This window comes from Esox lucius, chromosome 6, assembly GCF_011004845.1.
Source record: "Esox lucius isolate fEsoLuc1 chromosome 6, fEsoLuc1.pri, whole genome shotgun sequence".
Lineage (NCBI taxonomy): Eukaryota > Metazoa > Chordata > Actinopteri > Esociformes > Esocidae > Esox > Esox lucius.
Window position 1 is genome coordinate 26068767 of NC_047574.1, and position 27546 is coordinate 26096312.

Sequence of the window (27546 nt, forward strand, 5' to 3'; positions counted from 1 at the left end):
TTTTCTTACATAATATAACCATAGCACAGTCATTCTGAGTGAGGGGTTACACCATGCCCTCAGCAATGGCCGGGTATAGGTGTGAATCAGATGGGTGACACATGGCCAGGTGTTGACCAATCGCTTACCAACCTAACAATCGACTTGTCCACTGAATGGGGTCAGCCCAGTCTTTAATCTCTGCAAATCTACCATGGATTTCAGTTTCTGTTGCTCTTACAGAAACCATCTAATATCAATTGCGGGGGGGGGGGGGGGGGGTCTTTATTGATCAACATCATGATACCAATTATATAGAAGCTGGTTATAAACTATGCCACGAAGAAAGAGATCAGCCGGCCATTAACAACTCCATACCCTTTATTAATATTTAATTTGCATGGTTTGTTTTGCCATATGACAACTTACAATGCACCTATTATGGGTTTGCATAGAATCAAAGATGGATCATTCCCATTTTCCTTATTTTGTATACACTTCACAGATAGTTGGAAGATACTGTCAGCTTATTCAGTACACCTACATATAATAACGCATCAAGCCTACAGTGTTGTTGATGTAGGATGACTGTTTGGCCCTTATGAATATTTGATAGTAGAAAGCATGTGCCCCGGGCATCATGAATAAGACAGTGTAACCTGTTGTCTATTACGATCTGGGTTTGTCACCTCACTTGCTTCTGTCACCTCACCATGCCTCAGAATCATATTGGCAGTGTGGTTTTTGACGGTAATTACTTGCTGGATGCTTAGCACCAAGTGACCTGATTGGGAAACTACAGACCGCACAAACAAAAACCAGGTGACAAGAACACAGCAGTAGACACATGGCCAGCCAGTACCACTGGTATATAGTGTGTTTGTGTGTGTGGCAGTGTGACAGACAGACTCCCAACCCCAAAAACATTATTTTCACAGTTTCCTGTGTTTGTTTGTGTGTGAGTGTGTGTGTGTTCTCTTTGAGCTCAATGCTAAGCCAACCCAAACACTAAAACATTCAGATACACTAGCAGTCCAAAGTTTTAGAAATCCATATTTTATGTAAATTCTTACAGTTTAATGTCTTAATGGTCTTAATGAATGTCTTAATTAACAAATTAACAATTGGAGAAAATGTATCATGTTGTTTAACAAAATGTTATCAAAATGTATTACTGTTGTCCTGTGAGCTGCCTGTTACACAAGCTGTTGACTTTCTCAAACTTATTTGTCTTATTCTGTTGTGGCTTTGGGTCTGCCAGACCTCTTCCTGTCAGTTTCTTCCAGCTTCCATGATGATGTAGGAAACTGTAGTGACTGACAACTTGGCTCTCTTTGAAATGTATCTGTTTAGGTAACCAAAAACAGATTTTTTCTTACCTCTGCCAGTTTACCATTGGTACTTTTGTATCCGTTTCAGGTTATTCTTGAACTGCTTAAATTTCACAAAAAAATTTAAAAATGGGGTGTTCTAAAACTTTTGACCGTTAGTATATATACATTAAATACATTTATATACACCTAAATTAATGTTTTTCATTAGCAGAGTGAAGAGTGGGATAAAAGCAATCATATCAGTAATATGATTGCTGGCACAGCCAGAAGAGGACTGGTCACCCCTCTCAGCCTGGGTCCTCTCTAGGTTTCTTCCTAAAATTCGACCTTCTTAGGGAGTTTTTCCTAGCCACTGAAATTCAACACTACTGTTGTTTGCTCCTTGGGGTTTAAGGCCGGGTGTCTCTGTAAAGCACTTTGTGACAACTGCTGTTGTAAAAAGGGCTTTATAAATACATTTGAGTGATTGATTGATTGATAATGGTTTCCATGGTAACAGTATGTTTGCTTTGACTAGAATGATCCGTGACCTCATGTCCATGAATACTCATACCTACTAATGTTTCTGGAACAAATGATGATCCACCCAAGCCAATTAAATGTCCAACCCTTCTCCAGGTCTTGCGGAAGGTGAATGACACTAACAGTAAACCATCCTGCCAGACCAGTCCCTACTCAAGGTGAAATGCTGATCTGGTAAATCAGTGTGTTCCCTTTTGATGATGAAGGTCAACTGCTGACTCCATCTTCATTGTGAAAAATGAGAACCCTTTTCCTCCCTACATTTACAGTTTCCAAAAAAGTTAAAACTAGCTGTTGGTCTGGTAACAAAGGAGAAACTAAAAGTTTATTGGTCAAATTAAGCGGGTGTTTAAGATGGCATAGGTAGCCTGGTTAACTTTTTGTGATAATTACTTTTACTTTACTTGCTTTCATTTTTTATTACCACTTTTAGACAATCACACTAGCCATGTTCCCTCAAATTGGGTTACTGGGCAGATTTCTCACCTCCTGAGAAGACGACATATCCGTTGGGGCCTTCTATGGCTTCAGGGAAGACCTAACGATTGATAAATATCTCAATGTTTTATATACTGTTGTGGGGTGGAGAACAACAAGGCCTGATGTAGAGATGCTGGGAACCCCTTGGCCATTTATTATAAAATCCAAACAAACTAGAAAAAGGGAAAACAAAAACCAAAAAAGACCAAGGCGTCTATGAGGGTAGCTGGAGCACAGGTCTCGGAGAGAGCACCCGTATTCTGGGCAGTCGGCTCAGTCCGCTTCACCTTCAATCTCTGGCCCATGGAGAACAAAAACCACAGTCATTTCCAGAATCTCAACATACCTGTCTGAGAGTCCCTTTTATCCTTGCCCTGATGAGCCCTGATGGACTCCAGGTGTGGCTTGTCAGAGCTCTTTGTTTGGGCTGCGTTCAGGATCTCCACTGTTCTCCTCTGAGGTGCCCTAAGGGCACAACGCTGAAGCTCCACTACCACTCCTCCCACGCCAGAATACGTATATTAATTCCTATTGATTTAATCTGTTTTGTCATCAGATGAATGTTCTTCCTATTCACTTTCTTCAGTTGTGTTCATACCAAAGAGAAAAGTATATCCGATCAGGATTTAATTTTGGGGTGTCTGGGTTTTCTAAATCTGTCTAGGTCTTCAGGTTTTGGACAGTAGACACCTCCCAACGTCAGAGCAGCATTTTGGAATGACAGTAGAATCAACTAATTACAATTTGATTTACAATGTGTGGGACTGTTTTGGAGGAGGCAGATGACCCATTCTGCCTTCTACAAGGCCCAGAAACATCAGCAACTGAGTGTGTATAGTTTATTTCGAAGAAGCCCCTATAGGTGTTTTCAACAATAATTATGGCTAATATCCTAAAATCTGCCATATAGAAGATACATTTTGAACCAGAGTTTATTTTTAAAATCATCATAATCTGGTAAGTGTCATAGTAAATTCTTTGCAGCTTGCTTGCTGTCACCTGTAACTTTAATAGTATGTAACCATGCAAGACTGATAGTTTTAGATTTCAACTTGTGTTGACCTTGATTATTTATGTTTGCAAGGGGAAGTAATAGTTATAAGTCGTGAGTCTACACAGGCTGGCATTTCTTATGCTCTGCTGTCCTGCTGGAGCACATAGAGGGAACATTGCTCACTAGCTCTTCCTTCGATTGGCATGTTAGATGGGGTTAGGTAGCAACAGCCAATCTAGAAAGGGCCTGAAACAGTGTGCTTCGATTGGTTGTTCTGATTTTGGGTCTTTCTATAAATAAACATGGCTAATGTGTCGGGGTAGATTAGATGGTGAGCGAACCCCCAGTTCAATATGTTGGATGCAAGAGAAATGGGCAGGAATAAAGACCTGAGCGACTTTGACAAGGGCCAATTTGTTATGGCTGGACGACTGGGTCAGAGCATCTCTGAAACGGCAAGGTTGTGGGGTGCTCCTGGTCAGCAGTGGTGATTACCTACCGACAGTGATCCGAGGAGGGAGAAACCTCAGGATGTTGGGCACCGAAGGCTCATCGATGCATGAGGGCATTAAAGGCAATTCCACCCGGTCCAAACAGACAGAAGGTCTACTGTGTCACCAAATACTTCAATGATGGTTATGGGAGGAATACGCTGCGTATGGGGTTGTGTAGCTGCAGACCGTTCAGTGCCCATGATGACCCCTGTCCACCGCCTACAATGGGCAAGCGAGTGTCGGAACTGGACCTTGGAGTAATGGAAGAAGTTTACCCGGTCCGATGCATCCCGTTATCTTTCGCATCACATCGATGGCCATGTACGTGTGCGCCGTTTACCTGGGGAAGTGATGGCACCAGGATGCAGTGTGGGGAGACGACAAGCTGGTGGAGGCAGTGTGATGCTCTGGTCAATGTTTGCTGGGAAACCCTGGGACAGGGCATTCATGTGGATGTCAATTTGATATGCGCCATCTACCTAAACATTGTTGCAGACCAGGTACATCCCTTGTTTGAAACATGCATCTATACACAGTAACTTTACCAAATTTCTAGTTCCCGAGGTACCAAACTCTTACCTTACAAGGTCTGAGCTTTCTGTTGCCCAGAGCTGCTAAGCCGTCACCTAGTGTCACTAGGCTGACTCAGTGTTATGTATACAGCATAGTGTTTGTTTTTTTATTTTAAATTTCTTTGGGATCCTATAATAATATAAATTATGTATGCTGTTTGTGCTTTAGTCAAGTTCTGTACAGTGTATATATTACTCCTATCAAAATGGAAATATGAGAGTAGTGATATAATCACAATTTCAAATGTATCAATGAACAAACTAACATTCACATAAAATCTTAGTCCTGCATGTCAAGTGCCACTATTTTATGATGACCACACTGGCATTTGTTCAAAAAGTTACTAGATCTGACAACATGATACTATAATAGCAGTTCCCTATAACTTTGAGATTACATCCCATTTGTAAAATGACACTCTCCAGTCAATTAAATGATATATAGCATAGTTAGCTTACTAAGGAATATACTAAACTAGCTTTTTAAGATTAGCACAAACTGCTTACATGTACAATCATGCTCTGCTGACCTGCGGATCCTTGTTGCTGAGGTAGTTAGATGCAGAGTTACAGCTCAGAAGTCTCAACTCCCAATCCCTTGTTCAACTCCATAGAGTGCCCCCTTGTGTCCTGACTTGTAAAGACTAATGGTGTGTATGAATGTTTAGTCTCAGTCACAAACTAAGAGGTTTTTAGGTTGACTCTAGCCTTCAGTGTGCTTTATAGATCCATAATGATAAACCTTTCTGTAGAATGAAAGATGAACAGCATTTTTATATACAATGCCCCTTCACAATTATTGGAGCCAGAAAGGCTATCAAATAATTACATTGGTTAGTAGCTTGATCAATTTTATGGCTCTTTGTCTTTTTGCATAGCTGACTAAATAATTAAATGCTATGTTCGCTAGTACATCTCTGGTCTGGGGAAATGACTACTTAATGTTGTGCCTCTTTTTGTACTGCACGTGGATTCACTAGTTTCCATATGCTTTTGTTTGTGTGACATCAAAGTGTAATTCATGAGGGTCAAGGGCGTGCCCGTAGCACCAGCTGAAATGTCCGGAGGCAGAACATACTGTTAGATTTGGTCAAGTTTACAGGCTCTATATGGCATATCATGATATCCCAATGGTGACCAACATTTTCAAGTTATATATTGCCCATCATTATAATCATAACTTTCTTTGAAATGCTTTTAAACTAGTTACCTGCTGGTGTTGTCAGACAGCATTACTTGTTTGCTAGCTTAGCAGTCAGGTAGAAAGTCTCAGTCAAGAGTGAGAGTATGACTGGTTGTATTTCTTCTAGCCATGACTGTGCCACAGAAACCTGCCTGTCTTTGTACTTGAAATATAAAGATTGTTTCGTTTTACTTTGAGGTGAACAGCGTATTGGTTCCTGATTGGATTACCCAGATAGCTATCCTGCAATCACAATAATTATGCAAATATTGTGTTGCTGTAATTTCTCTCCACAGAACCACACCTTACATACCTTGTAGTGCACTGAACAGGTGTTAGTTTACGAAGCCGTTGTTAAATATGTTTCAGGTGAAACCAGTCTTTCAGGAGACTGCTAGCTCATTTTTTATTTTCCAAAATAGATAGATAAATGACATTGCTTCGTACCTACGAACACAGCACAGCTGTGATTAAGTGGTTTAATGCACCTTCTCATCTAAAATTGCTTTAATACAATGTGAGCAAAACCATGGAAATGCACTGTGTAACAGGGAGAGACACAGAACAGACACCAGACAATTGTTTAGGGCGTTTTATTAAAAGAAATAGAAGGGTGTTGGGGGAAGATGAGGAAGGTGAGGAAAAGATTATCAACAATAAAAAAACTGCTATGACTGGGTCTGACCTCCCAGTGGTGGTTTGGATGGTATGAGCTCAGGTGGGCAGCAAGGCTTGCCCCTGCCCTCCTTCTGCCTTCTTTTTCCTTTCCAACTCGTTGAACTTCTCCCACTATATTTCCTTCTGTCACGTCCTTGCTATGCCCCTAGCCATCTCTGCGCTGAGCTCGGGGCATGGCCAGGACAGGACAGGAGGTGGCACATCTAGCCACCTCCAATCCTTTTGGTCTCCCCAATTGGAGGCAGGTGTTGGTCGTTGCCTCCAATTGGGGACCCTATTTAAGTCCTTTGATTTTGCCATGCTGGGGTAGTTCATTCTGTCATGGTTGTGGTAGGAGTAGGACACGGGCGCAAAGTCGAGGGAAAGGGTATAATCCATGATTTAATGAAACAAAAGACTCAAACAAAACAAACAGCGGCAGCAACCAATGACATGGGGTATTCCATACAAAGGAGAAACAAAAATGAACAACACCAACATGGCAAAATCAAAGGACTTATATAGGGTTCCCAATTGGAGGCAACGACCGACACCTGCCTCCAATTGGGAAAATCAAAAGGATTGGAGGTGGCTAGATGTGCCACCTCCTGTCCTGACAATGCCCCGAGCCCAGCGCAGAGATGGCTAGGGGCATAGCCAGGACGTGACACCTTCAGTCTTCTCTTCCAGCTCTCCCCCATCTGCCCTCCAGGAGTGTTTGCACCACAGGGGTTAAAATATCTCATATTCTTCCTACCCAGCAAAATTAGCCAACATTTATTTTCATTTTTTGTATGTGTATTTCACACTATGTTGATGTATAAATTGGAGAATTATCCTGGTAAGTCAACCACAATATGTTAATCTCACCAATCATAGCTATAAACAACTTTCAAAACTACCACCATTTCTATATGCTATTTATGCTACCTATTAACATGAATGCAAGTTACTGTTGCATTTAACAGTTCTAATCGTGAAAAGGACTACTTCTAAATGTTTTGTGGGACCAAAAACGAATATCTAGACTACTTTTAACATTTTTGGGGTGACTTAGAAATGTCCTTGTTTTCAAATGAAAAGCTGATTTAAAAGAAAATTATAATAATATTGTAAATAAAAATAATACCACATTGGTCAGAAATGCAGTGTAGACATTGCTAATGTTGTAGATTTTCTATTGTAGCTGGATTTCTAATGGAATATCTATATAGGCGTACAGAGGCCTATTATCAGCAACCGTAACTCCTGTGATCCAATGGAACATTGTGATTACTAATCCAAGTTTATCAATTTAAAAGGGTAATTGAAACTCTTTTGCAATTATGTTAGCACTACTGAACATTTTTGTGCTGATTAAAGAAGCAAGAAAACTGGCCTTTAGACTAATTGAGTATCTGGAGATTCAACTTTGTGGATTTGATTACAGGCTTAAAATGGCCAGAAACAAAGAGCTTGCTTTTGAACCTTGTCAGTCTATTCTTGTTCTGAGAAATGAAGGCTATTCCATGCGAGAAATTGCCAAGGAACTGAAGATCCCGTACAACCCTGGGTACAACTCCCTTCACAGAACAGTGCAAACTAGCTCTAATCAGAATAGAAAGAGGAGTGGGAGGCCCCGATGCACAACTGAGCAAGAGGACAAATGTGTTAGTGTCTAATTTGAGAAACGGACGCCTCACAGATTCTCAAGGGCCCATTAAGCCAGTCCAACTCGTTGGTGGTGCTTCAGGAAGCATTGGGTGAATTCTCTTCAGATTTCCTCAACAAACTGACCACTAGAATGCCAGAGGTCTGCAAGGCTGTAATTGTTGCAAATGGAGGATTCTTTGACAAAAGAAAAGTTTGAAGGACAGTTATTATTTCAGTTTCTTAATAACTATATCTCCAATTCATTTTGCTATATTTTATATTCAAATTAATTTAATGTATGTTGTCATGGAAATCTATGACATTTCTAAGTGACGCCAAACTTGTGAATAGTAGTGTATATCTATATATACAGTACCAGTCAAAAGTTTGGACAAACCCATTCACTTGAAGGGCTACCATAGATCTCCTTCTAAAAGACATTCCCTCATTTGATGTTTTGATGATGGTGGTGGAGAGCGCTGTCTAACATGTCAGTCCATACTGTAATCTCCGACAGGTGTTCAATTAGGTTGAGATCTAGTGACTGTGTGGGCCATAGCATATCATTCACATCATTTTCATACTCATGAAAACATTCAGTGACCCCTTTTCCCCTGTGGATGGGGGCATTGTCACCCAAGAAGAGATCCATTAACCCTCTTTCAAATTTGTTTTGTTCCTGCACTCATTTTTTCCACATTGTAGAATAATAGTGACTAATAATAAGACTATTATTAAAAATAAAACTATTAAATTACACATATGGAACCATGTAGGAACCAATAAATTGTTGTACAAATCAAAATACATTGATTCTTCAAACTAGCCACCCTTTGCTTTGATGGCAGCTTTGCAAACTCTTGGCATTCTCTCAACAAGCTTCATGAGGTAGTCACCTGGAATGCATTCCCAACAGTCTTGAAGGAGTTCCCACAAATTCTGAGCACTTATTGGCTGCTCTTCCTTCACTCTGCGGTCCAACTTAACTGAGTTAAGGTCGGATGATTGTGGTGGCCAGATAATCTGATGCCGCACTTTATCACTCTCCTTCATGGTCAAATAACCCTTACACAGTCTGGAGGTGTGTTCTGGGTCATTGTCTTTTTGAAAAACAAATGATAGCCCAACTAAGCACAAACCAGATGGGATGGTGTAACGCTGCAGAATGCTGTGGTATTCATGCTTGTTGGCTGTGCCTTGAATTCTAAATATTCACTAACAGTGTCACCAGCAAAGCACAACCACACCATCACACCTCCTCTTCCATGCTTCAAGGTGGGAACCACACATGCTGAGGTCATCCGTTTACCCACTCTGCGTCTTACAAAGACACTTCGGTTGGAACCAAAAATCTAAAATTTGTTCTTATCAGACCAAAGGACAGATTTCCACCCATTTAATGTCAATTTTTTGTTTCTTGGCCCAAGCAAGTCTTATAAGTGTCCTTCAGTAGTGGTTTCTTGGCAGCAATTAGACAATGATCTTGAGATTTGTGTGTTACATTGGTCAGAAATGCAGTGTAGACATTGCTAATGTTGTAGATTTTCTATTGTAGCTGGATTTCTAATGGAATATCTATATAGGCGTACAGAGGCCTATTATCAGCAACCGTAACTCCTGTGATCCAATGGAACATTGTGATTACTAATCCAAGTTTATCAATTTAAAAGGCTAATTGAAACTCTTTTGCAATTATGTTAGCACTACACCATTCAAAGTACCAAGCTACTTTAAAAACACGCTGTTTTAAAATGATCTCACCACGTGTAAAAGTGACGTCCTTGTCTTAGACTAATCACCACCAATCACAATTCCAATAAATTAGATCAAAATGAGGTTCAGGTATGTTACATGTTGTTTACTACAAGTAGTTTTTGTTGACATAGGGCATGTATGGGCACATAACGTAGCATACAATTGCCAGGGACAGTTTGGGCTCATCAGCGGCACTTTCTCATCCACTGACCAAAGAAATTCTCATTGATAGAAATACACCGATCAGCCATAACATTATGACCACTGACAGGTGAAGTGAATAACACTGATACACCGATCAGCCATAACATTATGACCACTGACAGGTGAAGTGAATAACACTGATACACTGATCAGCCATAACATTATGACCACTGACAGGTGAAGTGAATAACACTGATACACCGATCAGCCATAACATTATGACCACTGACAGGTGAAGTGAATAACACTGATACACCGATCAGCCATAACATTATGACCACTGACAGGTGAAGTGAATAACACTGATAATCTCGTTATCATGTCACCTGTCAGTGGGTGGGATATATTAGGCAGCAAGTGAACATTCTGTCCTCATAGTTGATTTGTTTGAAGCAGGAAATAGGCAAGCGTAAGGATCTGAATGACTTTGACAAGGGCCAAATTGTGATGTCTAAACTACTGGGTCAGAGCATCTCCAAAACTGCAGCCCTTCTGGGGTGTTCCCAGTCTGCAGTGGTCAGTACCTATCAAAAGTGGTCCAAGGAAGGAAAAGTGGTGACCCGTCGACCGAGTTATGGTCGGCCAAGGCTCATTGATGCATATGGGGAGCGAAGGCTGGCCTGTGTGGTCCGATCCAACAGACGAGCTACTGTAGCTCAAATTGCTGGTAAAATTCATGCTGGTACTGATAGAAAGGTGTCTGAACACACAGTGCATCGCAGTTTGTTGCATATGGGGCTGCGTAGCGGCAGGCCAGTCAGGGTGCCCATGCTGACCCCTGTCCACTGCCGAAAGTGCCTACAATGGGCATGTGAACATCAGAACTGGACCACGGAGCAATGGAAGAAGGTGGCCTGGTCTGATGAATCACGTTTTCTTTTACATCACGTGGATGGCCGTGTGCTTCGCTTACCTGGAAAACACATGCATGGCACCAGGATGCTGCTAACGTCTTAGTGCCAGATACCACAGCACACCTTCAGAGGTCTAGTGGAGTTTTTGGTGGCAAAAGGGGGAGCTACACAATATTAGACATGTGGTCATAATGTTATGGCTGGTGGGTGTATGATGCCAGTGTTGGAATGTCACAATGTAAACGATTGGACAGTGAGATCTTCATTTTAGCCTGTTTGCCAATTTAGAATTAATGGAAATGTAAAAACTTTTGAAGCCTTTTAAAACGGCAATCCACAACACGTTTGTAAGAAATTTCAGATCCAAAATTGTAGGTGTGTTCTTTGAATATCTGCCTATTTTCTAATCTCCAGGAAACTACTCTTAGATACAAACAGAAGTGCAGTGCTTGTGGTTTAAATAGGTTAAAGTTCTGCAACTGTTTTTAACCATAGCCAAGTTCAATAATGTGATTTTACCACTCAACACCAGGTGGCAGTGAAGAGACAGTGTGACAATGTTCTTCCTATTGCTGTCACCACTCCTTTGCTATCTTTCTCTTTGCAGATAAGGTCAGGTATCAGCATAAAGTCAGTAGAGGAACCTGTTTCAATAAAATAGCTGTATTACCATACATTTAATAATATCTCTTTCTAGAGGCATTAATTAGGCTCCACATATCTTTTTACTCCAGTCGGCTCTGGTAGCAACAAAGCCTGGGAATGAGGTCAGGCTCCACTGTACAGATAGTCTGGTGAGTGTGAGATAGAAGGAAGATAAAGGTGTGAGATGGGGAGAGAGAAAGATGGCTGGGAATTATAAAGGAGTAGCCAAGAATATCCTGCATGAGAGGAAGTGTAAATAATTCAGAAGTGTATTGGTGTTTGCCCCAGTTTTAAATTGTCTCAGGCTTGAAATTACTATTACATAGTGAACATGAATAGAACAAGACATCATTTTGGATTTAAACAAAAATGTATTTATTTCAGTTCAGTTGTACTGTTTATAAAAGAAGCAGTCTGCTTTGATGCCAACATATATTTGTGTTTCAGTGTTAATGAATGTTAGTGTGTAGCTTCTAATTCTTCGATAAATGTGTATGATACTAGAATTTTTACTTGTGTGAGGTTTTATTTTTCCCCAAGGAATGTCAGATTATGTGTCTGGATGTTAGTAAGGCAACATGCAGTTTTATATCAGATGGCTTCAAAGGACAAACACTGTGGTGGTTTAAAAGACCTGTTATAGTCAGACATTATACGGGGCGAGAGCTTGTATGAAGGAACAGAGTGAAAGCATGGGGGGCAAGTTTTATTAAACCTGGATAAACAAAAGTACTGGAAGTCAAGGTGTTTCAACTGTCTATATGCATCCACTTCTGAGGTAGGCGTACAGATTACACCTGGAAGTGGGGCCATTCATCTTTGACATGAACCTGAAGCAGATAAAAACATCTCTGCAGATCCTATTTATTGCCTTTCATTATATCCAGTCAAACACAAAGACAAAAGCCATTGCAAACTTGTGTTCTAAACTCTTCTATAGCTCTTGTTTCCTTCTGTTTTCAGCAGTGCCAGTATGGGTGGATTGACAGAGTATACTGTGTCAGTTGACAAGGTTCCTGGTTCCCATGGCACCCTGTCAGTACTGCAGACCCACATCAGGCGTGAGCCACGGTTATGTGATGGTTTATGTGATTATGGAGAGTAAACAAACAATATGAAGGACACTATGGAGCAGTGATGTTAACCCATACTTCCACCTTCATCCTGACTCTGAACCCTGATCTGGCATAATAAAGGGAAGGGGACGTCAGGCATTAACACACAAGGGGTCAACTACATACAGACTTGAAACATTCATTAATTAACATGACCAAAGCATACACTGATACATCTACACTATAAGGTGTTACATCAGCTGACAGTGTGTTGCACTATCAGTAAGTCTCACATTGCCAAAACCTCCAGGTGAGGAAGCAAATTATTGTTCTGTAAGTACTCCTCAATGATGGGGTGTGTGTGTGTGTGTGTTTGTACTGTATGTTTTATTTAGGGTGTGGTGAGCACAGAGAATGGGGTAGAGACGGGGACAGTGGTGAGTTGGGTAACGTTAGGGATGAGGTATGTGGACTGTAAAGTAATGAGGACAGAAATATGTACTATACAGGAAGGGTGTTTTGGTTAGATTTTATAGAGTCACACAAAGAAACCATTAGAGGGAGACGGGGGGGGGGGGGGCAGTAGTGTTTCCCACGATCCAGAGTTGGTGATGGGAGATGCAGGACAAGCAGCAGCTAACACAGGGTTTCTTCCAAAAAGAGGACGAGGGAGGCCACTGCTATCTCTGAGCTCAGGACTCCTGACGTAGGGAGGAACAAAGGAAGGGGAAAAATGGAAAAAGAAAAATAGATAAAGACATATTAGTATATAGTCACAGAGGTCTAGTGCAAATGGCATTCACCTAAACACTTCATGTTCCAATGCCCAAATCATCAGGCTCAGGGTCATTTTCATACAGTCCACTTCAATTTCAGACTAGTAGAATTTGCTTCACATTTGAGGAAGAGAATCATCTTTTGAGACCCACATGAATTTGACAATACCTAGATAGAATATCAAGGTAACGGTTTGAGCCTAGTATTTTGGTTTCTACATTTAATAACCATATGTTCAAAAATGCATGTTAGTTTAGATAGGAGTGGGCAGGATTTGTGGGCTGTCATTTAAAACTACTTTTTAGTGAGTGTTTGCACATTGTGTGGCACACAAAGCTTCCATACAATCTAATGCACTGCTACTCAAAATGTAGAATTTGAATTTCAGAGGCTATGTACGGTCTGTTTTGCTTCTACATTAAGTAATTGACCAGTGAAAATCAAAGTTTTATGCCCACATAACACCAATATAGAAAAGCAGTTTTTAACATAACTATGGAAATTATTATGCAAACTTAAGTCTATCTAGCATTTTATTCTCCCCCTCATCATGTAAACAAGCCCTTAGCCTTTTCCTTTGCTTATGAATAATTTATTGAGGAAAATGTTCTTGATATTATTGTGATCATTTGTTTCATCTAGCTTGGTTAAATCTCTCTGCATATACGTTTCTGTTAAATGATTACAATGTAAAATGTAAAACTAAACAATAACCATCCCCTAGCTCACATTTAACTGCATTTATGGTAATTAGGATTGTGCGGTCTGTGAGCTATGGCTTTTTGCCATGGCCCTTGAAATAGTCTTCACCTTGATATATTAATAGATCGTCTGCTGTTATTAACAGCATTTTTAGGACCTTGAGCACATTAAAGCAGCATGCTCACAGAGATGGTTCTTGTAACAACTTGCTTCCTGACTACACATACTGTACAGTCAGAGTTGGGGAGTAACGGATTTAATTTTTATTATCCGTTACGTTATCAATTAAAATATTGTAATCGGATTACAGATACCTTTGAAGAAAGATATGATTACTTTCGGATTACTTGATTTAAAAAATAATTGTTGCATAAAATTATTATTACACGTTGATACACGTTGATACACATGATTTTTTTATGTTTTATAAACATTGTTATTTCAAGTTGAAGTTTTTGGGTGTGATCATCATGCGCAAAGGTGGGCGCGCATAACTGAATGAGATGCACTGTTTTTACTGAATGAGTAAAAACAGTGCATCTACAAGCTTACCTATATGAAATGCGATTTAATTATCCACTCGATGTATCTTTCTCAGAACAATGATAGGCCCACCTGGTGTTATATATTTTTCAAGTTTCAAGATCTATTTGTTAAACACACCGAACAACACAGTCAGGAAGAGTTTTGAAGATTAGGCAACTATTTATTTGATAGCTGTAACATTGGCTGCTGAGAGCATAGAATTTTAGCTAATAGTGCAGGTGTATAATCACAGTCGCTGGTGGCCCTAATAATCACAGGTTCAAGTGGGTAAAATGTATTTGTGTGCGGGTGTTCAAGATTGCAAACGTGCATTCACGTGCCTTGGGTTTTTACAAAGTTTTGACACCTCTTGGTTGTGGAGCAAAACATCAGACCACTGCAGATTTAGTGTGTGGCAAGTGCTTACATGAGCTATGTAAACTCTAACATTGATCCCGCAAAATGTGTACAGTTGGTTAAAGGCTCTTCCTATTTATTTTCTAATGCCTCTTAATATTAAAGTAATCTAAAAGTTATTCAAAGTAATGGGATCACGTTACTGAGTTTGAGTAATCAAAAAGTTACGTTACTGATTACAAATGTGGACAGATAACTTGTAATTGTAACGGATTACATTTAAAAATGTACCTACCCAATCCTGTGTAGACAGTGACAAATTAAAGGAGAACCCAGCATAAAGTGCCTGTTAACTGGGTTGAGATCTTGTGACTGTGAAGGTTGTTTTAAATCCCTTTCATACTCATCAAACCATTCAGTGTCCCCTCGTGCCCTGTGGTTGGGGGCATTGTCATCCTGGAAGTGCTCAAATAACCCCTCTTTCAAAGTAACTTAATAAATTTCCTCTTGCCATCTTGATCCAAAATCGTGGTCAACCTGGCTGAATCAACATTTTGATTCATGCCACATAGCATGATAGGATGTGAATTGCTTAATTGTATCATTACACCTCCATGGAAGCATCAGGCTTTTCCTTAAATGTAGCACTCAACTGTAAATATACTTCAACATACATGCAAGCCCCATACAAACACACTCACCTACTGTCCGGCCTGCTCAGCTCCCTGAGAGAAGTCACCCTGTGTGGTATGAACAAAGATTATTAGCAAGAGAATGAATAGATTACTTTCTCTGATGGAATATCCAGGTGAGCATGTGAGGAATGGATCTGGAGGAAGGTTAGATGGAGGAAATTGAGATGTTAGTGTATTCAAACCACATCTCAAGTTAATCGACATGCAGAGGCATCTACAGTTCCTTCGGAAAGTATTCAAATCCTTTCACTTTTTCCACACTTTCTTGTTATAGACTTAATTTATAATTTATTAAATATATATTTTTACATTCATATACACACATTACCCCATAATGACAAGGCAAAAACAGAAACAATACATTTGTTAACCCAAACTCTCTCTAGAGCTAGGGAACTAACCAAACAAAGCTACTTGAAGGACTCAAAGCAAGAGGAAATATATTGACTGATAAATCCAAAACGAAAATAATAGGCCTGATTGCCATGCACTACGGCTAGCAAAAACAAGGTACCGCTCATTACCTGGCTAATACCATCCCTATGGTGAAGCATGGTGGTGGGAAGATTATGCTATTGGGATGCTTCTCAGTGGGACTGAGAGACTGGGCAGGATTGAGGGAAGGATGAACGGAGCAAAACACAATGAGGTCCGTGAAGAAAACCTGATCCAGAGAGCACAGGACCAAAGACAAAATTCATCTTTCAGCACAACTACGACCTCAAGCACACAGCCAACACAACATTGCAGTGGCTTCGCGACAAGTCTTTGAATGTCCTTGAGTAGCTCAGCCAAATCCTGGACTTCAACCCTACGGAGTTGGATTTTATTGAATTGGCACACATTTTTTTAAACTTGTTTTTGTTTCGTCAGTATGGGGTATTGTGTGTAGATTGATGATAAAAAAACTATATTTAAGTCTATAACACACCAAAGAAAATTGGGGTCCAAATACTTTCTGAACTACATTTAGTATGGTAGTTATAGCTTCAATGGCAGTCTGTGCATATTAACATATCCTGGGCTCAGGCACTCAAGAAAAGATACATCCTTAACAGTTTCTTAAAATATTGATTCATGCCTGAAAATGACCATAGCAATCACTTTATTTTGGGGGGTATTTTATAATTCTTTATTGGCAAGACTGCAGGGTGGAGAGGCATTGAAGACAGGGCGGAAGGCTACAGACAGTCTGAGTTCAGACTGCTACACCAGACTCAAAGACTATAAATAATAAACATGACTCCCTGCATGAAATAATTGTTTTGGGCATGGTATGACATTTGACGGTCAAGTTTGATTATGATAAAAAAATGACAGTAGCAATATTTCCTGATTTGATTATAAAAAGGTTAATATGATGAAACAAATTGACTTGGGAATAATTATGGCTTCAATCATTTTTGTTATGATTATAATTGTGGTTAATGCTAGCAAGATTTATTACCTACCTACAAGAATTACATTGCTACAATCGAATTCATACCGTACAATATAACGGGGCTGGGTAATGATGATAATTTTGGCAAATCATGACATGGTTACAGACAGATGTTCTTTTTAACCATGCCGTTACGGAACTTTTTTGCTAACAAAAGACTTTATAGTGCCTTTCTAAATGAATAGATAAAAGCAGAGAGATGGAGAGGTTTCTGAAAACGGAAGGTTATTGATTGCCTGCTGTGGTGTAGAGCGACAGAGAGATTGTTAGAGCTGTGGCTTTAATTAGATACTGTATGTCTTCTTACTTTAAATTACAAAGCACCTGAGAAAAGAAATTTCACATTCACACACAAAACATGCACACAATACCGGAGGGCGGCTTTTAATCCTTATCATTCATCTATTTAATCTGTTGAAGGTACAGTTTACATATGTTCCTTAACATTTTTAGCATTATTGCATTTCTATGCATTCATACATTTTCAATAGTAGGCTCTTGCTTTGAGTTCAGAGCATTATTTTTGATTGGTATCTTGTGTTCTAGCGAAGGTTTCCTCATTGTGAACATACAATCACAGCGCAAAGAAATATTTGCTCAATTGGAGCTGATCAGAAACACACCCATCCCTTGAAACAGCTACCACCAAGTATTAAGGCCTATCAGCCGGCGCCCCAGTGAACTGCCTTTTAGTGTAACGTTACGGTGCTTCAGTCAGAAGGCAATGATGGCAGCAAGCATCATGCCGTGCATTCATTCACTGTACTAAACTCTCCAACACCCAAGTCAATCCACCTCAGGCTCCGCCTCCAGAGCTGCTGCTTCTTCCTGCCCCTTTTCCTGTCAGACAGCACCATCATGAGTGGAAAGAGGAGGAACAACACAAGTTACCAACAACGCACACATAGACATACTGACGTGCAGACAAATACTGTACAATAGACATATACAGAGACACATGCACAGATATTTACCATGGACATACACTGACATGGACATGCATAAACATAAACAAAGAAATAGACGCGTAAAGAAATAGACATACCGCAGACCAGAGTTATTCAAATCTGACCCTCTAAGCCAGTTCCACTCAGTTTCTTCACTGCAACCCCCTACACAGGGACTTATTTAGAACAGGGACACCAGGTGGGTGTAATAATGATGAGGTAGGACACAAGGCTAAGTCCCTGGTTAGGGTTTGCAGTGGAAAATGGACAATCTGGCTTTGAGGGCCAGATATAAATACCACTGCCATAGACTTACACAGACATATACCACAGAGATGTACACAGACATATACCACAGATATGTACACAGACATATACCACAGATATGTACACAGACACATACCACAGATATGTACATAGACATATACGACAGATATGTACATAGACATATACCACAGAGATGTACACAGACATATACTACAGATATGTACACAGACATATACCACAGATATGTACATAGACATATACCACAGATATGTACATAGACATATACCACAGATATGTACATAGACATATACCACAGATATGTACACAGACATATACCACAGATATGTACATAGACAGATACCACAGATATGTACATAGACATATACCACAGAGATGTACATAGACATATACCACAGAGATGTACATAGACATATACCACATATATGTACATAGACATATACCACAGAGATTTACATAGACATATACCACAGAGATTTACATAGACATATACCACAGAGATGTACATAGACATATACCACAGAGATGTACATAGACATATACCACAGAGATGTACATAGACATATACCACACAGATGTACATAGACATATACCGCACAGATGTACATAGACATATACAGACATATACAAACAGTAAGTGTTGCTCCTTTTGCTTAGCATCCCTTATTACAGAGAAACGAAAAGCAGAAATATGCTAATATGTTAATAATACAAACACATGAAAATAATCTGTGTTAGTTACCAGGACTAGATGGTTACGGGAAAGACATTTTGAGTCCCATTTTGAATCCCAAATCTCTTCTAAAAACTGTAAACAATCTCCAACCCCATAGTTTTCTGTTGAGAGGACCGTGTCAGCGTCTTCACAATCTGGAAAGACATGAAGTCACCTACCTGATTCACCAATCCGGTGCTCACCGCCACATTCTCCATTCCTTCTACTGTTTGCTGAGACAGCTCGTTGGCCCCTGTGACTGTGGCCTCGCTGACAATATTGGCCTGTTCAGTCGTTCTCTGGGCCACTGGGAAAAGAGGACAGCGTAGTGGTTTATGAAAAGGGTCTGATACCGGTCATGAAACGTATGGCAGTGGGTTCAGTGTTGTTAGCGTAGCACGTACCCGTGTTCACACCGGCTACCATCCCATCTTTTGTCTTGGTGCCTGTGAGAGAAAGACCCTGTTTAAAAGATGCGCCAAAAAGCTAGATGATTTTGGTTTTATTAGAGTTTCTCAAACTTAAAGAACATTTCATTGATTACTGGCGACTAGGAACACTGGTTCAATATGTTAAGGCTACATAGAAAAATTCTACAAGGAAACCAGTTTTTGGACAATGTACAGAATAACCCACAACAGTCTCCAGGCTTCCCTAATACTTCAATACCCATCTCCCATGTTCATTTAAAGTGCCAGATGCTTGGTGTCTTTTCTAATGGGTGGGATTTTGCTTAGTTGGTCCAATACTCGGTTCTCTTCCAGCCTCTGCTACAGTGGACTGCTCTGTCTCTCTGCCTGAAAAAGACTTTACGGAGAGAACAGGTCAGTCATTCCTACAGCCACAGAGTTGTACGGGTCCTATCTGCTGGCGGGCCATGCCCATTCAACTTTCCCCAAACAACTGACTGTAAGCAAATGGAGAAGATCTCTCTCTCTCTTCCCTTCTTTCTCAAGGCTATGCTTTCTGTTGCTATTCATCTCGCTCTTATCTTTCCCTGCCTCTCTCTTTCACTTGAAAATCAACACCAAAACAATCCATTTCTGACACCGGGAGATGTTTGAAAGCCCCTCCTCAGTCCTCCCACACAAACACATTTCACAAGTCAAGCATGCCATTGTCATAATTACTGTCTTCTCAACAATGGGCTTATTTAGTACTGAGGACATGTAAATTGCCATGCGCTAAACTCCTACTGACCTACAGTGGGGAGAACAAGTATTTGATACACTGCCGATTATGCAGGTTTTCCCACTTACAAAGCATGTAGAAGTCTGTTATCACATTGTATGATTTTTAAATAATTAATTTTCATTTTATTGCATGACATGCATTTGATCTGTCTCCATTCAGTTTTCCTTTTTCGCACTGTATTTCTCACGCTCTCTCCATTTTCCCCATTTGATTAATCTACAGTCTCTTATTCTAGAGTTTCCTTACATCCTTCTACGATAAGACAGTGCGCTTATGTAACCATAAAAAGAGAGACAGAGAACTGAACTCCCTGTTCCTACAGTCAAGAGCTGGGATGTGACATCACACAGACGAGTGTACAACTCCATCTGTAGTTTCCAACTCGACACTGTCACACAGCTGATAACTGCTGTTCCTCTGACATGTCTGTACGTCAGTATTTTTAACATTTTACCATGACTTTACCAGTAAAGGATCCTAAGAACACATTCTTATTGATGCGTCAATTACCTGGGAGGCATTAAGGTAAAGTGATCTGTACAGGGACATATTGACAGGGTTTATCACCTTGTTTCCTCAGTGTTCAGAACCAGCGTTCGGTTGTTTAATGGCCATGTGCTCTTGACCGCTCGGCTACAGCCATGCATCAGTGTGCTTGGACAAGTCATGAAAATATCAGGGGAAGATCATCAAGTAATATTTCACTGTAGAAAAGGAGACATGCACTGCTTTGAAACACAACACATCCGTGTTCCTGAGAGTCACACCTATAATTTAAGGGGTCATAATAGCTGTTAGTGTTCAGCAGTTAGAGTGAAGTTAGTAAGTGTTACATGGAAAGCAGTCTTTATGTGCCTGCGCTGTGGGGGTTATTTGCATAACTCCGGCTGTAGGAGGCATTCATGAAATCTGTAGGACTTTTTCAGCAGGGATATGCCACGATTTCAGCAGGGCCTCCAGCATGGACTGGGGCATGGTAACAGACCTGGGTTTGAGAAACTCTTGGTGCTGGCGAGGAGCCAGTCAGGTGAGTATTGTGAAAATGGGACACTTTCAGTACACATGCAGAAAGATTTCCATCACAAAGTATAAATGACCCATTTTGCTACAAAGTGCATTTTCACAATACTGACCCCGATGTGTGTAATGGGAGCGAAACCATTAAAAATATAATGTAGGAGTTTAGAAACAGCAGGAAAGCAGTTCAACTGTAGAGAACAGTGTCATTTTGAACGTGACATACTGAAGCTTCAATGCACTTTGAAAGATGCATTTTGTGATATTGGGCCACTGGTTGTAAAAGTGTCATGGTCGTGTGAAAACCAGGTCCAGATTATGTTCTCTGTCATGTATGTGTCGATATGTGCCCATGTCATTAAACCACAGGCTTTCAAATTTGGAATTTCATGGCTGACTGAGATGGTTAACACTGTCCTGATGACAAGCCAACTCCATAACAGCCAAGTAACATCCACAGAATTAATTACCTCAGCGTTGTAGCCCAGGGAAGCAAGCAAACCATCTGATTGGCCGAAACACTCTCTACGCATGAGGGCACCAGTGTTTTTATGGGGCGTAACATTGTCTCTCTTGAGATACCATCATTAAATATGTAGGTACGTTTCAGTAAAGCCTTGGCTTGGTGCCTTTTTCTGACAGACAATAGGCAGTAGTTTCATTCTCCTGTCGCATAATATACAAGCGCCCTATAGTGGGAGCGATAAGTACAATAGACCAGAGAGGATGGCGAATAGTAAATAAGACATTGTATGTTATGTTCTCTCCTCTCTGTCTCTCTCTTCATCCTCCTCTCAGTTCAGTACACTCCCTCTCCTGTTGCACTCAGCCTTGTTACTAGCCAACCCCGCCCCCCCCCCCCCCCCCCCCCCCGGCACATACACACACAAACGAACACACCGACACACTTACACTCCTGCACCATTGAACACATCATCCAGAACAATGCCTCTCCACACAACCTGGTGTCAACACGTGAACACACATACAAAATGCATCTGCCTAAATCCTAGGGCGTCGCACTCCGACCCCCATATTGGCCAATTCACATGAGACCACCTCAGACGACAGAACATGGCATACATCTGCCTCAGCCAACCACAACACGCTCAGCATAGAGGAGTGAGCACACTCAAACAGATGCACTCACGTAGGAACACATACATGTGTGCAGGCTCAGACGTTCACACACACACACACACACACACACATTAGGGATTAGTGAGGCTGTGTAGATAAACGGGGAGATGGGGGATTTGAGAAGATTCATCTTTTTTTTAAAGGGTAATCCATTCTCTCTCATACTATAGATAATGTCTCATACTCAGTAATGTGCTTGATGGATGCCTGGTGGGGCTTTACTGTTTGGAAGAGAACTCAGCACGCTCAACTGCTCTGACAGTGCTGTCTCAGGGTGCTCTCTGCTTTCTTAACCCCCAGCATGTTCCCCTGGTGGGGCCGCAGGCTTTGTGTGTCTGTTTCCAGGGCGACTGTTTTTTGAAAGTGTTGATTTTTCTAATTTGGAGAAATCATTGTGAGTGTATTTCAGTCAGTGCTGCGTGTGGTAATACCATAGTTGTGTCGAATATATATATTTTTTGCATTCTTCTGTAAATCCCTTATGTCCTTATTTCTATATATAAAATAAAAGCTTGTTTATTTTATGTGAAGTTACTAGATTCGGGCCTATTTCATTTATTTCTATAGATTGATTTCCTTACATGAACTGTAGCTTAGTAATATCTTTGACATTTTTGCATATTGCATTTCTATTTTTGTTCACTGAAGTTTTAATTTAAATGGTTTAGGTTTAATTTCTAAACCTTCCATATCTTTGCATTAATTTTGTATCCTGGTTGTTAGTGATAAGATACAGTTGATGGCATTTGAGAAATATGCAAATAAAGCCACACCCTAAAGCACAGGTGTCAAACCGGTTCCACAAAGGGCCGAGTGTCTGCAGGTTTTTGGTTTTTCCTATAAATTGGTTCCTAGTTCATACCTACACAACCAGGTGAGGGTAGAAACTAACCAATCAGTGACCTAATTAACCAATCAAGTACAAGGAGAGAGCAAAAACCTGCAGACACTCGGCCCTCCGTGGAACCGGTTTGACACCTCTGCCCTAAAGTGTTAAAACAACTCTTTAAACTGAGTGTTAATATAACTCTGAGGTATGTGGACCATCTGGAAGTGTTTAAAATGTGACCCTTAAGGGTCTATCAGATTGTAACAGATCAATGCTGATGCAACTGCATTAGAAGGGTAAAATCAACCATCTTGGACAATACTGTCGAATGCAAAAAAAACACTGACTTTATAATCCTGCAAATCCCATGCAGCAGTGTTACTCAAATACTTGGTGTTGTACAATCTATACCTCTTAAAATGATAGGCATTAAATCCCCCTGTGTAGTAAGGAGAATAAAAAGAGAGGTTTAAGGCATAAACCAGCTTCTACTCATGTCAGCTCAAAGTACTCAACAGCTAGAGGTTCTTTTTAAAGAACATTTCAGAGTAACATAACATTAGTTGGGTGAGGCAATTTCTGATGTAGATGTTCCTCAAATTGAAATGAAAACAGTTTGGGCCTTTAATTTTCTAAGTGTGATCAGGAAGATAGATTTTTGCTGCAGAGTCCATGAGACAGGATGTCTGCCTGTGACTGTGGAGAGAAAATCACTGGCCTGAGGTTCAGAGAAACCTCTCCAACGCTGTAGCAACAAGCTATATATTTAAAAGTTTAGAATATTGCCACCCAATAAAACGCACATTTTGTACCTCCGTAAATGTAATAGAAATGCCCTGTGTGTGACTTGGTGTGATGCACCTGTCAATTGACAGATTACTTGAAGCAGCCAAAAATGGTTTTAAAGAATAAAATGTAGATCATGTAGTGATTTAGATTAACAAACCGTGTGCTGTCCCTCCCTTGGGGCGGTCGTGTGCTACTCCTTTAACCCCCACTTAACTCCCTGCCCTCTCACCCCCCCCTTCATCCGCCAGATCACACCATGTCTGTCAGGATCACTGACTGTGAAGAGATACAGACAACGAGGGACAGCCATTGTCTCCAGACTGACAGTTGTTTGATCATAGACAGGCAGATCTGACAGTCAAAGCACTGTATATAGGGATGTCTGTGGCTAGGCATACGCTCGGAGAGGGATTGGGGCAAGCCAGGACGCTGCGCCCATCACTGATGGAAGATGACGTAAGAATGACGACGATTTCAGGAAAAGAACACCAAAAAATGCTGGGTCATGGTAATGCTACATGACCATGCAGTAGAGGTTAAAGGATCTCTTTACAGTGCTAAGATCCATAGATCAATAAGACTGTGAAAAGGCTCTGGGTCCTTGAGCAGAGATGTCTGCCCGCTACCATGTGGGGTGGGGATGATTTACGATGCACGGATATTGATACGGCCTCCTCCACCGTCGACATGTTCACCGCCACTGACTGATAATCTCACTAACTGTAATTAGTGCATTCCCAGAATGCACCGCCCATTCATTCATTGTCTCGTTAACTCATTGTCTAGTTCTCCTTTTCATTCTCTTTGTACTTTTCTCTAACTTCCCTTATTCTTCTCATCTCGTCCTCCCTCACCGGGAATGAAATCCAGGAACCAGATGACACAAATCTTTCATGTATTCATTAATTCTTACACACACTCCCGTTCCCGACCTTAGTCTCTCTACCACCAGCCTCTTTCATCTCCAGGATGTCGGGGCTGACTGGCCACCGAACACATTTGTAATTTGTCACAATATACCTCATAAATAACTGTCTGTTTAGTCAATGAACATAATCTCAGCCTATATTGTAAATCATTTATTTTCCTAAGCCCGGTTTAGTAATTTAAATGTTCAGTCTGATTGTGTGGGTGTTGAGGAACCTCTTTGAAGTTATTTATGGACACAGCCCCGATTTGCATATTAGGATGGTCTATAGCTCACCTTTACAACAGTCAATGGGTCTATTACAATATTATCAGATTGTGATGTCATGATCTGGGACAAAAAATACCCATACAAATAGGTTGTTAGTATAAAACACTGAATATATTTATATAAGGCTGTACTGAGCTGGTGTGCGCTAAGTTGTGTTGGGTTGAGCTGGGCAGGATATGCTGGGTAAGACTGTGCTGGGATGTGTTGGGTTGGGCTAGGCTTGGCATTGCGGGACTGGCGGTTTTGACCATGAGGCTAGCTGCGTTAGTAGCTCTGAGACGCCCAGGATGAATCTCTCTGCAGCAGTGGCCGGACCAGTAGGCACATTCAGTCATAGGCCCCTCCCACTCCCCCTTGCACGGCCGTGTTGCACTCTCACAAACACTCACGTACACAGACGTACATATTTGAAGACATTTATGTAGAATTCTAAATGTGTGCTCGCTCTTACAGACATGTAGAAATAAATAATGTATACGTATATATTTCACTACATATGGTACCACTCAAAAGATTGGACACACTTACCTAATTGAACTGGTGAGTGTGTCCAAACTTTTGACTGGTAATGTATGTATGCATGTATGTTTGTACACACACACACACACACACACACACACACACCTTTATTATCAGTGACAATGTACATATTATTGGTAAATGTAATTCATTTGATAATTCCTTACCTCTACTAAACTTTTTCTTCTTTGAGATAGAACATATCATGCCTGGGGCATGTGCACTAAAAAGACATTGCTATTTTTCTCTCCCTTTCTGCCACTTTTGTTCACTATTCTCTTGCCCCTCCGCTTTGCTCATTCTTTCTCCTTTTCATCAAGCGTCACTCCCCTTTTTACAATCTCTGTTCCTACCACCAGTAATATTACACTGACATACTGACCGGTGTTCCGTCACATTTGATTCAAACCTCGCAGGCAGACTAGGGCACCACTCCCCCATCAAAAAACAAGCACACCAGGCTGGGATCAAAGGATCAAAATGTAAGCCAGATTATCTCACAGGAAAAAGGCTGCTGTACTATTATCAATGAAACCTGCGCGATTGACATCCACGGTCCCGCACCTTTTCATCACCAGCGTCACTCCCGTACTCACCCACATACATCACCAGCGTCACTCCCGTACTCACCCACATACATCACCAGCGTCACTCCCGTACTCACCCACATACATCACCAGCGTCACTCCCGTACTCACCCACATACATCACCAGCGTCACTCCCGTACTCACCCACATACATCACCAGCGTCACTCCCGTACTCACCCACATACATCACCAGCGTCACTCCCGTACTCACCCACATACATGACCCCCTCCTTGGTTTTGGCTGCTGCCTCCTCTACCCCGGCCTTGGTCTTCTCCGCTGCCGCCACAACGCCCTCCTTGGCCATGGAGAATCCCTTCTTTAGTGCATCCATGCTGGTCTGCTTCTTCCAGGGGCTGTGTCTTCTAGCTGGCTCTGGCTGTGTTTCTGGAACTGGCAGGGGCGGCTGCTCTGTGCGTCTGTCTGTCCTGTCTGAGTGTGCGTCTCCGTGAGCGCGTGGTTGGCGGGTGTGTGCGCGAGCGTTTGTACATGTGCTGCTCTTATGAGAGAGAGAGAGAGAGAGAGAGAGGGGGGGGGGGGGGGGGCTGGACTGATCTGAGCTGCTGAGGCTGACTGGGACACCTTTAACAAGGAAAGCAGTAGAGCGAATGAAACAGAGAGGGGTGGGAGGGGGGTGAAAAGAGAGGTGGAGAGGGAGGGAGAGGAGAAAGAGAGAGGAGAAGTGGGTGAGGAGCAGAAATGCAGAGATGGATTCCACAAGATGTTGCATTAGTCATGCTGCCCCATTTATTCAGCCATCGTGCTGAGAGAGACAAACACACTCACCGGCTTAGTGGATTATTCAAGCCAGGAGTTGTGTGCCCATCAACCTCCAAATTACACCTTTTAAATGCTATTCAACATCAAAACTGCTTTATTTGCTACAAAATTGCCTTAGGAAAGAATACCTTTTTTAATATATGATATACTGCTATTGATCACAATGCAATATATGATAATTAGGTAAAAAAAAAAAAACGTTCACCTTATATGAGATTATATTTAAATAGAATTGGTGAATTTACATCCAGAACATACAACATACGGTAAACAGTGTACATGGCAGTATATTTAAAGCATAGCCTGGCACACAACTCTTACTCGTTTCTCAAATAGAAATTGAGATGCCACTGCTATCTCTCAAAATAAGAATTAAGAAAACCACAGAGGCACTAATGAGATTTGCGAGGCAGCTCTAATACAGCTGGCCATATTTCATGTGATTGGCAGAAGCAGGACTGGGAGGAGGAACAGATCCTGAAGCCCACAGCTATAATTAGGTAGCACATGTGAAGTTAGTTACATAGAACTGCTAGAACACATCCATTCAATCCACTCAGAGGAGCATCCTCCCCTTCTACATCAAAGTGAATGGCGACCAGAACACTGACCTGTAACAGCTATCCATCATGATTGATACTAAGAAGTGGTGCAGATACATGATCAACACCTTTGCATATGTAGATTAG

At 41.1% G+C, this 27546-nt stretch overlaps 1 protein-coding gene and 1 long non-coding RNA gene across 3 annotated transcripts in view; one reads left to right on the forward strand and one right to left on the reverse strand.

Moving 5' to 3' along the window:
• Positions 1-27546, forward strand: part of LOC109615866 — a 45575-nt gene that overhangs the window by 10984 nt on the left and 7045 nt on the right. The gene's annotated exons all lie outside the window — the stretch shown is intronic.
• On the reverse strand, positions 11657-26597 carry sncga (synuclein, gamma a). 2 transcript variants are annotated; one of them, XM_010870229.5, is made up of 6 exons: positions 26291-26597; positions 19209-19250; positions 18984-19111; positions 17653-17697; positions 15423-15461; positions 11657-13061 (listed from the first exon to the last, which is right to left on the reverse strand). In XM_010870229.5, exons 1-5 carry the CDS (start codon positions 26409-26411, stop codon positions 15423-15425), a joined length of 375 nt encoding a protein of 124 aa, XP_010868531.1. In that variant the 5' UTR covers positions 26412-26597; the 3' UTR covers positions 11657-13061. The 2 variants fall into 2 exon arrangements, with proteins under 2 accessions (XP_010868531.1, XP_010868532.1); XM_010870230.5 differs by lacking the exon at positions 17653-17697 and having other exon boundaries at positions 26291-26595.